The sequence below is a fragment of the Mesoplodon mirus genome (assembly GCF_964341445.2).
Source record: "Mesoplodon mirus genome assembly, chromosome: 4".
Taxonomy (NCBI): domain Eukaryota; kingdom Metazoa; phylum Chordata; class Mammalia; order Artiodactyla; family Ziphiidae; genus Mesoplodon; species Mesoplodon mirus.
In genome coordinates, this window is record NC_138979.1 from 125,076,264 (window position 1) to 125,092,955 (window position 16,692).

Consider the following 16,692-nt stretch of genomic DNA (forward strand, 5'->3'; position numbering starts at 1 on the left):
ATCATTTAGTGTCTCTTTAAAATTGTGATGGAAATAACTTGGAAGAAGAAGTGGTTTATAGGTAATCTATAGCACATATTATGAACCCATGTTTTGCCATTGAGGTGTTGGCAGTAATTCTATGGTTAATGATTAATACTAATACGTTGTTTTGTTTTGTTTAGCTGTGCCATTATTTTGACCTAGGTGAGCAGACCTAAGGGAAATATCCTCATCTGTCCTTTATTTATTTTGGTTTCAGTGCACACTCTTCTACTTTTTTTCTCTGATTTACTGTTGCTATTCCATTTGTCTAGAGTGTGATTCCTCTAGATCGTTGCTTAACTTTCTCCTCTTTATTCAGGCCTCAGCTCAAATGTTACCTCCAGACAGGTCTTCCCTGACCACCCTACAAAAAGAAACCTCCCACACCTCAAAACTGATTTTCTCTGTTCCATTTTAATTGTTGTACATCTGAAATGTTTATTTGCCTATTTTTTTATCTGTCTCCAGTGACTAGAATGTAGGTCCCACAAGGATAAGGATTTTCTTATTCATCTCTTTGACTGAGGACATAAATGGTGCCCAATACATAGTACTCCCTCAGTAAACGCTGATTGATTGAATAATTATAATAAATATTTTTTATAGCTTCTAATGATGAAATTTGCTTAAGGTCAGTAAAAATATATATCTTTTCTATTTAAATTTTCTAGCAACCCGATAACATTGTTTATGTGATGGATGCCTCCATTGGGCAGGCTTGTGAAGCCCAGGCTAAGGCTTTTAAAGATAAAGTAGATGTAGCTTCAGTAATAGTGACAAAACTTGATGGTCATGCAAAAGGAGGTGGTGCACTCAGTGCGTAAGTATCATTGATGTTATTGTCCTGTGTCTTGGGCTTAGTGTGTGTGTGTGTGTGTGTGTGTGTGTGTGTGTGTGTGTGTGTATTTATGGCTTTCTTATCAATCATTTAAAATATATTCCAATGGAGGACCTAATATGGTCTGTAAAAGAAGTTTAAATAGAAACAGAATTTTGGAGTACCTCTGATATAGTTCTCCTTTAGCTAGTGAAAAGAAACTTGAGCTGTGTACCTTTGTCTAATTACCTTTAAAATCTTCTAGAAATTTGTTTTCCTTTTTGAGGTTATTCTGTGTTTTCTTTTTCTTTGCAGAGTTGCTGCCACAAAAAGTCCAATTATTTTCATTGGTACAGGGGAACATATAGACGACTTTGAACCTTTCAAAACACAGCCTTTCATCAGCAAGCTTCTTGGTGTGTACAGTGGTGGGGATATAGAAAAATCTTCAAGAAGTAGTATGAATTTTTAGGACAGATTAGAATTTTAATTCTGCCCTCTCACTAACTAGCTCAGGAAAATAATTTTCTTCTATGATTTATCTTCTTTACCTGCAAACTAAGGATGGTGGTTATCTGCTTCCTGTAGTTAGAGTGGTAAAATGAGCTATTAGATGCAAAGTTCCTTGGAAAAGTTTTAGAGCTCAATACAGAAGCATGTGGTTGTAGTAATAGCAGTGATGATGGCAGCAAAACTTTCATAATGTCTCCAGGTGTTCAAGAGCATGGAATTTGGAATTAAACCCTGGGCTGCAGTTCCTGCTTTGTCACTTAACCTCTCCAGCTTCAGTTTTTCACCTGTGAAGTGCCTATCTCACAGGCTTATTATGTATGTGCATGCATTTTGAATAATGTAAAACAGATACACTATTAGTTATTAATTTTACTTTTTTGGGTCTTATAGGTATGGGTGACATTGAAGGACTGATAGATAAAGTCAACGAGTTGAAGTTGGATGACAATGAAGCACTTATAGAGAAGTTGAAACATGGTATATGAGTAGCAAAAAGCATTTGATCTCAGATGACTTACCTGGATTTCTTTTGATAAAGCTATAATTTGTTTGAAATGATACATCCATTAAAGTCAGTTCTTCAAAAGTTTACTGTTTTAGGTTTATATACAAATCATTTTAAATCTCAGGCATCTAAGCAACTGTAGAATGGAGTGTTTTTATTTTCTTTCTTGTAATCAAATTGCATTAAGATTAAAATTGAAGCTTTGATTGGGTTCCTTGGAGTAAAACAGGTTAAAAGTACGTTAGAATACTCTCTTCTGATTTGTTTGTTTACTTATAAATTTTACATTTATATGTAATAAAACATATAAAAAGAAATTTAAAAGAATGAGATTAAATACCCACATGTTTTCTTTACTCCACATTGAAGACAACTCCTGTTGAAACGTGATTAAGAGCTCAAGTTTTTTAATCTAACGTGACTTTTTCAAATTACTTAACCTTGGACTACCCTGGTGGTCCAGTGGTTAAGACTCCATGCTGCCACTGCAGGAGGTGTGAGTTCGATCCCTGGTCTGGGAAGTTCCACATGCTGCGGGGTGAAGCCGAATTAATTAATTAATTAAATCGAAAAAAAATCATGTTCAAATTACTTAACCTCAATTTTCTTATGTGTAAAAAGTAGATAATACTAAGTATCTTCTTCATAGAGTTGTGAAGATTAAATTAGCTGATATATGTAAAATGTCCAGCATGTCAGAAGCATTTAACATATTATTGACCATTTCTGTTTTTCTCAAAATGGTATTACTCTTAATTTCCATGGCCACATACTATCCTGCCTCTTTGCTCCTTCTCATTCATCTTGTCAGGTGCCTATGCCTTTACTTCTCAAATGTTGATGTTTTCCAGGGATCATTCTAGGCTATCTTCTTTCTCTGGAGCTTCAGACTCATATCTGTATGTTTAGATGCTTAGATCTTCCTTAAACATTTAGTTCAGTTTATCCTTGTCTTCCCATCCTAACCTCCCACTCCAATGTTATCATCTATGAATTTAACATCATTTGTCTTGTTGCCAAAGTCAGAAACTTGGATGTTGTCCTCAACTCATCTCTTCCTCACTCTGCCCAGTCCTTTTCCGATCAGTCATTAGTCCTAGTGATTCTACCTCCTAATTATCTCCATTATTCCATCCCCCACTTCCCAGCAACTATGCAAGTTCATCTCTTATCTAGATTGTTTATTCTAAGTCTTTTAACAGATATTCCAGTTTTTTGGACTCTTCCCCTTGGATCAGTTTTTTATACTTCAGCCAAAATGATCTTTCAGAATTGCAGATTTGATCCTATTACCTTTCTTAAAATCTTTCAGTAGCTTCCCATTTCCCTTAGAGTATTTTTTTTTTTTTCGGTATGCGGGCCTCTCACTGTCGTGGCCTCTCCCGTTGCAGAGCACAGGCTCCGGATGCGCAGGCTCAGCGGCCATGGCTCACGGGCCCAGCCGCTCCGCAGCATATGGGATCCTCCCGGACCGGGGCACGAACCCGTATCCCCTGCATCGGCAGGCGGACTCTCAACCACTGTGCCACCAGGGAGGCCCTCCCTTAGAGTATTTTTGAATGACTCCACTATCTAACCCACATCTTCCGAGTCATGTTTTGCCACTATTGTTTTTAGCATTCCGTGTGCTGGTCACTGCTGAATTTCTGTCAGTTTCTCACATGTACGCTGCTGTCTCTGCCTTTGCCTTTGCTGGTCCCTCTGCCTGTTAGATAGTTATCCTCTCTTCTTCCTACTTCGACAGAAGAAGGACATTCTTTATCCCAGCCAAACCGGCTAACTCCTACTAATACTTCAAGTCTTTCCTTAAATGTGCTTCAGGGACATTCTACCTTATCCTTAGACTAAGTTAGAACCCCCTACTGTATGTTTCCATTGGATCCTGTAATTGCTGTATGAGTCATCACAATGATTTGATGTCTGTCTTCCCTGCTGGAAAGTGAAGGTAGGTTTCATAGCTGTGTTCTTCCTCTTTTATGTTCACAGTACCTAGTACAATTTCTGGCACTTAGTCTTTAGTAAATATTTGTTGAATGAATGAATCTATCCTTTATTGCCTGATTCTTTCCCCCTGCTAGTACCACACTAAACTGGGTAATATACTCCTAATCAGTCTGCTTTCTGACTCCTAGATCTCTCTTTATATCTCTGCATTTTGCTTCTGCTTCTAACTTTCTACTCATTTCTGTTAATAACCAAGGGCCTCCTAATTTTCAAATGTAGTGACCTTTCTCTTTCCTCTTGGCTCCCAATATTTAACAGTTTTATCTGCCTTTTATATTTTCAGACTCTTCACTTGGGTTCCATGACAGTGGATTTCTTATATTTATCATAGCTTCAATTGTCATTTCTGTATAATATGTATTTGAGCATTAACCTTCTCTACCACTGTTTTATTCTGCATTTCTAGCTGCCGGCTATAACATTTCTTTTAAGATATTGTACTGCTACTTCAAATTCAGAATGCCTAAAACCAAACACCATTTTTGTTTATATCTTAGGACAAAAATAGAAAATAATCTTTCTCCTTTGTCTTGTTCTTTCTGTTTTTCTCCTTAATTGAATTTACGTAATAATGAAATGCTCAGATTCTAAGAATATCATTCAGTCAACTTTGACAAATGCACAATAATCTACACTCCATCAGGAAATAGAACATTTCCATTACTCTAGAAAGTTTGCTTATTCCCCTTCCCAGTAAATGCTCCATATTATAGGAATCCTAGAGTGTATCTTTTTTTCCCACATGGTTTCTGTGACTCAGCATAATATTTTTGATATTCATCCAGGTGGTTGTACTCACCTGTAGCCTGTTCTTTTTTTTTTTAATTTATTTATTTTATTTACTTTTGGCTGCATTGGGTCTTTGTTACTACACATGGGCTTTCTCTAGTTGTGGTGAGAGGGGGCTACTCTTCGTTACAGTGCATGGGCTTCTCATTGCGCTGGCTTCTCTTGTGGCAGAGCACGGGCTCTACGTGCGTGGGCTTCAGTAGTTGCGGCCCGTGGGCTCAGTAGTTGTGGCGCGCAGGCTCTAGAGCGCAGGCTCAGTAGTTGTGGTGCTTGGGCTCAGTTGCTCCGCGGCATGTGGGATCTTCCTGGACCAGGGCTTGAACCCGTGTCCCCTGCATTGGCAGGTGGATTCTTAACCAGTGTGCCACCAGGGAAGCCCGTAGCCTGTTCTTTTATTGCTGAGAGTAGTATTTCATCCAGAGTCTATCCATTTTCCAGTTCATGGACAGCTAAACTGTGTAAGAAGCTCCAAATAATCTTCTAAAGTGCTTTTGCCCATTTTACAATTCTCATCAGCAGTATATGAGAGTTCTGCTTGTTCTACATTCTCTTTAACTTTTGGTGTTGTCAGACTTTTTAATTTCAGTTATCCTAGTAGGTATAGTTTGTCTCCTTTGCTTTCACATTTCCTGTATTTATGTCCATTTTCTCTGATAGAATATGAGCTTCTCTAGGATAGGATCTATCTGTCTCCACTGTATTCATCCTGTGATCTTGTGTGTATTAACTGCTCAGTGAATATTTATTGATTGGATATTTTATAAGTGTGCTTCAAGATGAGCCCATGATTAAGGAAAATATTAGTTTTATTGACTGGAAATGTTCATTCTCTAATATATCTGCATCATTTATATTGTATTTCAGGTCAGTTTACGTTGCGAGACATGTATGAACAATTTCAAAATATCATGAAAATGGGCCCCTTCAGTCAGATCTTGGTTAGTTATACTAAAAGTTTTTTTCTAACCTCTTTTGTTTTTGTTAAAATTTCTAAGAACAGATACACTTGCTTTAATTATTTTAATATTTGGGTAAAAATAGATAATCTTAAAACTTAGTATCAACATTAAAGCCATTAGTTAAATGTGAACATTCTGAACAATTAATCTCAAGCCGTTATTGATTTTATGTTTAATATATCTTTTAGGGGATGATCCCTGGTTTCGGAACAGATTTTATGAGCAAAGGGAATGAACAAGAGTCAATGGCAAGGCTAAAGAAATTAATGACAATAATGGATAGTATGAATGATCAAGGTAAGGTGGTAGATTATTTGACTTGGAGGGCAATGTTCTGAATATCAGCAAGTTGAGAGTTTAACTATGTTCTTGTGGACAAGATGGGGAAAATTTAGACTGAAAGATTATTGTTAGGGAGATTTCTAGCTGCTTGAAAGCTCTTGCTCAAAGGGTTGTGATTACTGGGTTGACCTCCTCATTGAGAGAAATGTCTAGTATAGTGCTTCTCCAAATGAGTTCTATGGAGAGAACACAAGTTCTTTATGGTGTTGATAGAAATAACTTAAAAGGGGAGTTCTGTAATCAAATAAATTTGGAGGAATGCTGAGTTAAAAAAAAAACTATTAAGTTTATTTATTGTATGTCTCCTCAGAGCTCTAGCATGCTAACATGAATTGGGAATCTGTAAGAGAGAGATAGTTTATGCAGTGTTTACCAGCTTACTTTGCTCTGTAACTCTCAAGGTTTTGGTCTTCTCAAGTACACTGCTCTATCTCTAATCCAAATTATCCCTCTCTCCTGTACTTTCAGGTCCTCAGCCCATGAATATTTCTAGACCCGTGACCTCTTTATCTTTTTCTCAGTTTTTTTAGCACCCTTTCTGATTGAACCCAGCAGGCATGCCAAACATTTATCACTCTTTTGTAGGCCTTCTACTCTTGATCTCTGTTCTTATTTACAAAGAAATACAGGCTTTTGGCATTGAATTCTTTCAGCCTTTGACCGATTTACCTATGAGATTGTGACAGCCACAAACCATTCTTAAAGCTTTTTCAAAGACCTCTCTCCATCAGTAAAATCCTCTCCTATATCTGCAGTCTCTCCTTACCAACTGACTTTTTTCGCCCATCAGTATATAAACATTCTTTCTTAAGTTCACAGTTTCACGTTTTCTAGGCTTTACTTCTCCCACATGCTTTTACTCTGTCTCTCTTTTCAGTCAAGCTTCTTAAAAGAATGGTTTATGTTCCCAAACTACTGAAATCTGACTTCTCTCCCCACCATTACTGTGAAATAGATCATACAAAGATTTTTAATAACCTTCTACTGGTCTACTCTAATGGATACTCTTCAGTTTTTTTCTTGACCTTTACAACATTGGATGTTAATCACCTTTTTTTCTTGGTTTCCATTATACCATCTCCATTTTACCCTTACCTTTGTTGGTTTCTATTTTTGTTTGCTTTTTTTGTTTTGTTTTGGTTTGTTTGTTTGTGTTTTTGGCTGTGCTGTGTGGCTTGCAGGATCTCAGTTCCCGGATCAGGGATTGAACTGGGGCCACGGCAGTGAAAGCCCAGAATCCTAACCACTAGGCCACCAGGGAACTACACATACCTTTCTTGTTCACTTAGTCTCTTTCACTGGTCTCATCCTCACCCAACCTCTTAAATGAATATATGCTACAGGGTTCTGTCCTCAGCTAGTGTTTCTTATCATTCTGCTCAGTTTTGAATAATTAATCCACATCTATGCTTTGTCTACTACCTGATTATTTTTTGTAGTCTCTACGTCTTTCCTGATCTCTAGGCCTTCATAGTAACCCAAATAATGTTTCTCTCTCATCTCTGTATCTTCAACACTATTAAAAGTTGTGCAGGGCTTCCCTGGTGGCACAGTGGTTGAGAGTCCACCTGCTGATGCAGGGGACATGGGTTCGTGCCCCGGTCCGGGAGGATCCCACATGCCGCGGAGCGGCTGGACCTGTGAGCCATGGCCGCTGAGCCTGCGCGTCCGGAGCCTGTGCTCCACAATGGGAGAGGCCACAACAGTGAGAGGCCTGCGTACCTCAAAAAAAAAAAAAAAAGAATAATTTGCATGTAGAATTAGTAACTGCAGCCGTATCTAGAGTGTTTCTTCTGCCCTAGGTACTGTCCTGAGCACTTTACATATTTTAACCCCCAACAACTCTTAAGGGACAATTCTGGGGTCAAAATCCAATCTAGCTGTTACAGATTAGGATACAGGGAAGTTGAGTAATCTGCCAAAGGTCACTAGCTCGGGCATAGAGAGGCTGGGCTTCTGGCTTGAGAGTCTATACTCTGGATCACTTCCTGTCTAGGTGCTCACTGAATGGTGGACAGACATCTCTATTACATGTTTGAGAGTTTTCTGAGGTACATCAGTTCCAAAATGTAGCGCTTCTGCTTTGGTGAGTGACACTTCCATCTATCTATTCAGTCACCCAAGCTAGAAACTGGGATCAACTTAGATTTACTGTCTAGTCGTTCTATTGGTTATAGATATAGAGGTATTGAGATGCCTAACTTTTCTCCTTTCAGTTGTGTCAGTTTTGCTTCGTGTATTTTGAAGCTCTTTTGTTGGGTGCATACACATTTAGGATTGTTATGTCTTCTTAGTGAATTGACCTGACCCTTTTATCATTATGTATGTAATGCTCTCCTTTGTCCTGCTCCACTTTATCTGATATTAATGCAACCACTCCAGCTTTCTTTGAATTAGTTGTTTGTATTATATATCTTTTTCTATCCTTTTACCTTTAACCTACCTGTATCATTATATTTGAAGTTTTATATTAACAACATGTTATGTTTTTTCTTTTTTAATAATTCTGATAATCTTTTAACTGATATATTATTTATATATTAGGATTTAGTTCTGCCATTTTATCTTTTGTTCTGTTTGTTCACTCTGATTTTTGTTCTTCTGTTTTCTCTTTTCTATCTTCCTAGAAAAGATTGTTTTCTTTTGATTGTTTGAACATTATTTATTATTCTATTTTAATGTGTCTGTATGTTTTTTAGTATGTTTCTTTGAGTAGTTTTCTTAGTGGTTGCTCTAGGTATTACAATATATATACATATTTAACTTATCACAATCCATTCGTATCAGTATTTCATCACTTCAAGTACAATATAGAAACCTTAACATCACCTTAGACTTAGTGAGTTATGCTTCCTAAATATTTCTCATATCTTCTCTCTCCTCTTTGTCTCTATATCCCCTGAATTAGTTCGTACACTCATCATTCCTTACCTGGATTGCTACAGTAGCCTCCTGACATTTCCCTTTCTCTTTTTTCACCCTTTTAATCTGCCTTCCTCACTGCCACAAGAATAATCTTTCTAAACATAACAATTCTGGGATCGAAATCTTTCAGTGGCTCTATGTTGTCTTCGTGATGAATTCCCAACTCCTAAGCCTGGTGTACAAGTTCTGTTATAATTTTGTCCTTACTTACTCTTATAACCTCTTAAATCTCTCAGCTCTTATCCATGCGTTGTTCCTTCTACACAGAACTATTTTCATTTATTCTAAGAATCCATGTTCTGCTTCCTAGAATTTCCCTTGCTCTTTTCTCTTCTTTACTTATACTTGTCCTTCAGGACTACACAGTTAAAGAGAAACCTCCAGCATGGAGCCTTTCCTGACTTCCTTTCTTCTTTGAATTATGTCCCCTTCTGCTTTTTGCTTAACTCTGTCCTATTGCTTGCCAGGATGTGCTGTTATTCGCTGTCTTCTTTCTCTCACTCCATTTGAGCTCTTGGAAGGAATATGATACACATTTTCTAAATATTTTATCATAAAGATGTGGCTTAAAAGCTGCATTTATGAAATGGATTTAGAGGTTTTAACAGACTATAAGTTTATTATGAGATAATTTGATCTTTATTTGTATTACATGAGTAATTAGTCTTCCCCTGGATTTCAGTTCACTTCTGGACTATATGCTTAGAGGGCATAGACAAATTAGAAAATGTAGTTAGGAAATCAGCATGGTAAATGGGGTGCTAAACCATGTTATAAGAGGAACAGTCAAAAGAGTTGGATATTTGTCACCTGGAGAAAATTCACAGGAGACATCATGGCTCTCAAATAATTTGAAAGCCTTATTCTTTGTGCCTGGCAAGGAGACATCTATGCAAAATAGGAAGGAATGTCAGGCAAACATATTTCATTTTAATATATGAAAAGATTTTCCATAATTACAGGTATTAGAATGGCATAGAGTGACTTATTTTTGATAGTGGGTCATCTCTCCTGGGGTTATTAAATCAAAGTTAGGTGATCACTTATCGGGATATTGTGGAGAGAATGCAAACATAATAGAAATTTTATTCCTGAGATTGTATGCAACTAATGCCATAAGAAATGTACCTCGTATTCTAAGCATTATCAAAACACTGGAAGGAATTAACTCATTCTTTACGTTACAGAAAGCATTAAAAGACTAGTAGTAATTACTTGATTATACAGGAAATATACAATTATTCTGTTGATTATAGATAGAACCTACCTACTTCTACTTGCTTATATGCCTAAATTTATGATTTAAAGGATAATAGTTATTTAGAGCTAAGGTGAGCACTTTTGTTCCTTTTTGAAATATACCTTATACCTCTGGCATATACTCTGAGGAGCAGTTGGATATGAGATATAGAAAGGGTGGACATAAAAAATTTTTTCAAAGAAAAATTTTCACAATGTTCTATTTTACTTAAACTGTAGGGTGAGTTGATGTGTATTTGTTTGATTGTTTTTATAGCTTATGGATATTATAAATATTCTTTTGAATATATTTCATGTTTAATTTTTAAAAACCAGATGAAGACATAGCAGATGATAACAACATTTGTTAAATCTGGTTGGTGGTTTGACCACTGTATTTATTTTCTGTGTGTAAGATATTTGCATGTAACTGCTTTGACAATGAATGTTAATTGAGTGTACGTGAAAGTTATTGACCCTTGCCTACAGAACTGGACAGTACTGATGGTGCCAAGGTTTTCAGTAAGCAACCAGGAAGAATCCAAAGAGTAGCAAGAGGATCAGGTGTGTCAACGAGAGATGTACAAGAACTTTTGACACAATATACCAAATTTGCACAGATGGTAAAAAAGATGGGAGGTATCAAGGGACTTTTCAAAGGTAAGAAAAATAACGAGCTCATCATTAGTTGACACACTGAAAGGAAAGAAAGAGGTTGAGAAACTAAAAATTAAAGCCAGGGAGTACTGCCAGTATTAGAAAATACACTGCTGAATTTCATGTTATGTTCAAATACTTCCAGGATATATAATGCAATCTATGATTTTTATCTGTTTTCAGATTGAAGGTAATAAATGCTAATATTTTTAAAAATCACACTTAATGACTTTATTTTTGTGACGTTATAGTATAAAAGAAAATTTAGAGAATATAAGGAAATATAAGAAAAAACTTTAAAACACCCATTACCTTTACTCCCCAGAGAATCCCATGGGTCTTATTGCAAATAACATTTGATATAACTAGTGTTTTTTCTTTTCAAACATCATGACTTTTTTTCCATATTGTCAAATATTCTTCAGAATATAACTTTTAACCACTGAGTACTATTCCAGTTACGCATGTATCTTTGTTTAGCACAGTGTGTCTTTGTTGGATGTTTAGGCTGATTTCATATCAGTATCAGTTCCTGTATCAGTTTCTGTGCAGTCTTCCCTGAGGCCAGGGATTTTGTCTGTTTTGATCAGAAATATAGTAGATGCAGAATAAGTTTTGTAATAATTCAGTATTTCCAATTTAATGGCCAAATATTTTTCAATATGTTTTTTCAATTACTCACGTTTAACATTTCTTCGTACATTTATTGGTTTGAATTTTCTTGGTGAATCCCCTCTTACTTAGGTTACTTGTCCATTTGTTTTATTTTTTTCCTTATTGCTTTGTAATAACTTTTTAAAATTCTTGGACTATATCTGCAAATATTTTTCCCAAAATATCATTTGCCTTTCATTTTTATTTTTTTAAATTAATTAACTAATTTATTTATTTGGCTGCATCAGGTCTTAGTTGCAGTATGCGGGATCTTCGTTGAAGCATGCGGGGTCTTTCATTGCAGCACGCAGGCTCTTTGTTGTGGCGCGCGGACTCCAGAGCACGCAGGCTCAGTAGTTGCAGCATGCAGGCTTAGTTGCCCCGCAGCATGTGGGATCTTAGTTCCCTGACCAGGGATCAAACCCACATCCCCTGCCTTGGAAGGCGAATTCTTAACCACTGGACCACCAGGGAAGTCCCTGAAGTTTTCATTTTTAATGCAGCCAGGCCTTTTGGTTTGGTTTCTTTTATACTCATAAAAGCCTTCCCCATGTTGATACCACAATAGGCACCTATATTTTCTTCTACTTGTTGTGTTTTTTTTTTTTAGGTTTTACTCTTTATCCCACCTAGAATTTATTTTGCTGTGTATTTTCTAAGGTAAAAAGGTAAGTTAGTTTTTCCAAAGGGTTAAAATCAACTGTCCTAGCCCTCTCTTTAAAGTTTTTTTCTATATCATAAGCACTATTAAGGTGAATTTATTATTTAAGAAATATTGATTAGGCAAGCTCCAAGGATGAATAATACCACTGAATAGCTTTCTAAAAAAGATGGGTACTTACATAAGTTTTTATCACGTTTTGTCTTTGACAGTTGCCTTATTTTCCTTGCCTGCTATATCCTATTTTCTTTTTTGTGACAAGGGAGAAAAGTTAGACAAACAAGTTTCAAATTCGTTATAATTCCTAACATCACATACTATTTCAGATAGTGATTTATAAACACATTAAGTCAGTTTAACATCTTTCCCAAATGACCCTGACTGTTCTTGATAGAACTACTGCAGATCTGTTGGTCAGATCTTGTCTAAGCATTAACTGCTCAATAAAGGCACAACCAAGATGAAGTGGGCAGTGGATATGGTACACGTCCTTGTCACACCAAAGTCTTAATAATTTTTCAAAGTTTTAAGTCCTCAGGGACAAAAACTCTTACAACAAATCACCAGTGGTCGTAGAATTCACATCTTACACAAATTTGTTAATTATGAAACATTTTTTACAGGTTTTATCATCTTTTATAAAAACACATCTTCTTATAGTTCTTAATTCATTTAATTTATTCATATTAGCCAGCTTTGATCAGAGAATCAGGGTCATCTTTGATTTGCATTTTCACAAATGTTCCTGAGAAGTACCAGAGTTAATGTTCCTTTGAAATAAGTAGTTTTGCTGAAGCAGCTCTACTTATTCATTGCTATTGCATCAGTGATGTTTTTGGCTTTCTGTCTCTTAAGAGTGCAGCAGTTATTCTCTAAAGGATGCTCTTATCGCTCCTGCCCCAGGGTGCATCTCTTTCATTGGCTGCCTTTTTACTGTGGAGTTTTGACTGAGTGTGTAGATTCATTAATAAATGGAGTTGCATTATTCTTTCTATTCTCTGAAGCTTTCTGTTATTTATAATAGCTTCTTAGATATACACGTCTTCAGGTTCTCTCAGACTCATTCTTTCATATCCATTTATCAGTAATCCACTCTCTTTCCCAATTAACCCATATCTATAAAGTTTTTTGTTCAGCATTCTACCATGTCACTATTAAACAATTGTTATAGCTTACTATTAATAACCACTGGATATGTTTTTGCTTATAGTGGCTCATTCACAGGTATAAGTAAAAATGTTAACAAAAATTGTAGCCCTTAAGAAAGTTCCTTAGGGCTTCCCTGGTGGTGCAGTGGTTAAGAATCCGCTTGCCAATGCAGGGGACACAAGTTCGAGCCCTGGTCCGGAAAGATCCCACATGCCGCAGAGCACCTAAGCCCGTGGGCCACAACTACTGAGCCTGCACTCTAGAGTCCGCGAGCCACAACTACTGTGCCCATGCTCCTAGAGCCCGTGCTCCGCAACAAGAGAAGCCACTGCAGTGAGAGGCCCATGCACTGCAACGAAGAGTAGCTCCCGCTCGCCGCAACTAGAGAAAGCCTGAGCGCAGCAACGAAGACCCGACACAGCCAAAAATAAATAAAGAAAATAATTTTTTTTAAAAAGTCCCTTAATATTGAGTTTTACTTGTTCTTTCTCAAAAATATGTATGTAATTGGGATAAAGAGTAGAAGGGAATATGTACAAATAGAAATAATTGTGTTAGAGTGATAAGATTATAGGTTTTTTTCTTTATATTTACTCAATTTCTATGATACCCTGATTATATTACAGTCTATACTGACTCAAAACCTTTTTTTCTTCAGGTGGTGACATGTCTAAGAATGTGAGCCAGTCACAGATGGCAAAATTGAATCAACAAATGGCCAAAATGATGGATCCTAGAGTTCTTCATCACATGGGTAAATACAAAGTTATTGCCAGTTGCTAATACTTGGTTTAGTTTATAAGGGTTGAGTTTTAATATGCCTTTTGTTGTGATATGAAAATCTGTTCAAACAATGTATGATTTAAGTAAAAGGGCCATCTAACTTCTAAGCTGAATGGTTGTAACAGTGCTGTATAAGCTGAGGTTTTATTCACTCCTCTGCTGCTGTTTGTGATTTTTGAGCAAGCTACTTAATCATCTTTTGTTAATGCTTGTTCTGGTGACCTTTTGCCTTAGTTTAGAATCTGGATAGTTTCATTGATGAGACTTTGGAATTATATAACGATTTTGAAAACCCAGTTCCACTTTTACCATGTAACCTGTAAAAAGTTCCGTAAACTTTCTGAACCTCACATTCCCCTTCTGTAAAATCACAGGCAATAGCTCGTCAGGAAATTATGATGATTAAATGAGCTAATAGATAGGAAAGCATTTAGTACAGTTGTGGACATAGAGCAGATGTTCAATAATGGTGAATTGTTTTCTTACTTTAAGTCCTATGAAATAACTACCTCCAATCCCTGCCCCAAATTATTACTATTTACAAGACTCAGACTTCCCAGGAAAAAAATTTTTGTTTAGATTTACTGACTCCCTACTGTGTGACAGGTACTGTTCTGAGATCTCTTCATGTAGTATGTATTTCTCATAATGTGATGAGGTAAGTTATTCATTCTCTTTTATAGATGAGGATACTGGTTATAATACAAAGTTTTATGTACTTTAAGGCTGATGCAGTCAGAACCCAGTATATTTTTTTAGGAGTTCAAGTACTTATTAGGCAAAAGTAACAAATGTTTCAAGTTGTGTTTAATAATTATCTGATTTTATTCTACTCGCACTCTAGGTGGTATGGCAGGACTTCAGTCAATGATGAGGCAGTTTCAACAGGGTGCTGCTGGCAATATGAAAGGCATGATGGGATTCAATAACATGTAAAGAAGATGCCTTAATTTAAACTGACTCAGTTGATTACATTGTTTGCTGAGACCTCAGAGTTTCCCTCCTTTTTGCAAATGGGAAATAAAAGTATTTTTCTTGTCTGTCTTGCCCCTTTTCTTTCTCTCCTCATCTTTTTTCCCCCTCCTTTTCTTTTTCCTTCCTTCCTTTTTCCCTCCCTCCCTTTCATATAAGGGAGGAATATATGGTTTTTGTGGAAATCATTATATTTTTGCTTTAGATTTTCTTCTGTTAGTTTTCAGCCATCATAACACTTCTTAAGTTAAACAAATCATGATGTAAAATTTTAGTATTGATACTTAAAATTTTTAATTGTCTCAAAGGCCAAGCATTGCATTTGTAAACAGTCCTGGTCAGTAGTTACATGATGTCTCAATAAAAGTGCTGTAAAATAAACTTCAAAGTCGTTACAAGTTAAGGGGTTGTTAACTTTCTTTATGGCTTAAAATTATCAGTGTATCATGTTAAAAGGCAGACAGAGGAGCTAATATTTAAAACTATTCTCATAAGTGTACCTTTATTGGGACATATGATAGAGTAACCTAACCATTAGTATTAGGAATTTTTGTTTAACTTGGAATAATCAAGATAATTTTGCCATAGAAAATCTTAGGTCTGCCATTTAAATTGAAATTGTGAATTTGGTTACAGTTCACAATTTAATGTTTTGTATATAACTTGCATTTTTTTACCTCATATTTTTGAAGACTTAATGGCAATATTTGATTTTCTTGAAAAGCCAATTTTGTTATGTTTCTTACATACCAAAAATCTGCTTGAAGAAATTGATATACTTTGATGATAATAGCTAATGTATAGACCTCCTAATGGGAATATAACTGCAAATATTAGGCTGTCACTATTATATATTAAAAATAATCAGACAAGATTGACTTGGTTGTTGGTTACTTTGGATTGCTGCACAGTTCATTTAGGACAATGGCTTTTCAGTAAGTTATGGAATTAATTTAAGATACTAGAATAATTATTATACCTACTCATTATTGACATCATGAAGATAATAGATATGGTATAACAGTGTATTTTGAACTAGGGTGAACTGATTTTGAACTAGGATGAACTGATCTTCAGCAAAGAATTGATTTGTAGAAGTAGAAGAGAGTGAAAGAAATAGCTAGTTTTTATAGTATTAATTTTTTATAACTCAAGTGTTTTAAAAGGGTCTTAAAATCCAAAGTATCTTCAGAAAATAATTACATAGAGAATGCAGCCGATTTTCTTGTTTATTTGGGCAAAGATTTTTTATCCCACCAAATCATTTTCACCAGCCAAAAACTTTAATATCCCTATAGAACATTTGTATACCCTGTAAAAATTACGTATCTTGCTTTCTGCAGAAATGTCATCACAAGGTCCAGCTACAGAAATTTGACAATAGAGAAAATATTGTTCTCCAAATTAATTTCTTATTAAACTGATGCATACCACCTTTTCTGGGCATGCATTTTTGTGATTTCTATCATCAGGGTACCACTTTTTCATTTTGACCAAAAAAGGAAATGAGACACTTGGCCAAACTGTATGGCTTTGGGCATTGTTGTTAGTATTTTTGGGTGTGATGCAAATTATATTTTTCAGAAGCAAAAATAACAGCGGCAAAAGACAACTAAAGGTCCAGAACATGTAGTTCAGCTTCTATTTCTCTTGCTTCTTCTATAAAATGAGGAAATTGGGGATGTTCTCTGAAATTCTG

General features: G+C 35.9%; 1 protein-coding gene across 1 annotated transcript in view; it reads left to right on the forward strand.

Annotated features, from left to right (window-relative positions):
• Positions 1 to 15,391, forward strand: part of SRP54 (signal recognition particle 54) — a 42,614-nt gene extending 27,223 nt beyond the window's left edge. Inside the window, exons 9-16 of the mRNA XM_082619893.1 lie at positions 696 to 844; positions 1,157 to 1,257; positions 1,745 to 1,831; positions 5,517 to 5,590; positions 5,800 to 5,908; positions 10,607 to 10,777; positions 13,897 to 13,992; positions 14,866 to 15,391. Of these exons, the coding sequence (XP_082476019.1) occupies positions 696 to 844; positions 1,157 to 1,257; positions 1,745 to 1,831; positions 5,517 to 5,590; positions 5,800 to 5,908; positions 10,607 to 10,777; positions 13,897 to 13,992; positions 14,866 to 14,957 (879 nt within the window). The 3' untranslated portion in view covers positions 14,958 to 15,391. The remainder of the gene's footprint in view (positions 1 to 695; positions 845 to 1,156; positions 1,258 to 1,744; positions 1,832 to 5,516; positions 5,591 to 5,799; positions 5,909 to 10,606; positions 10,778 to 13,896; positions 13,993 to 14,865) is intronic.
• The last annotated feature ends 1,301 nt before the right edge of the window (positions 15,392 to 16,692 follow it).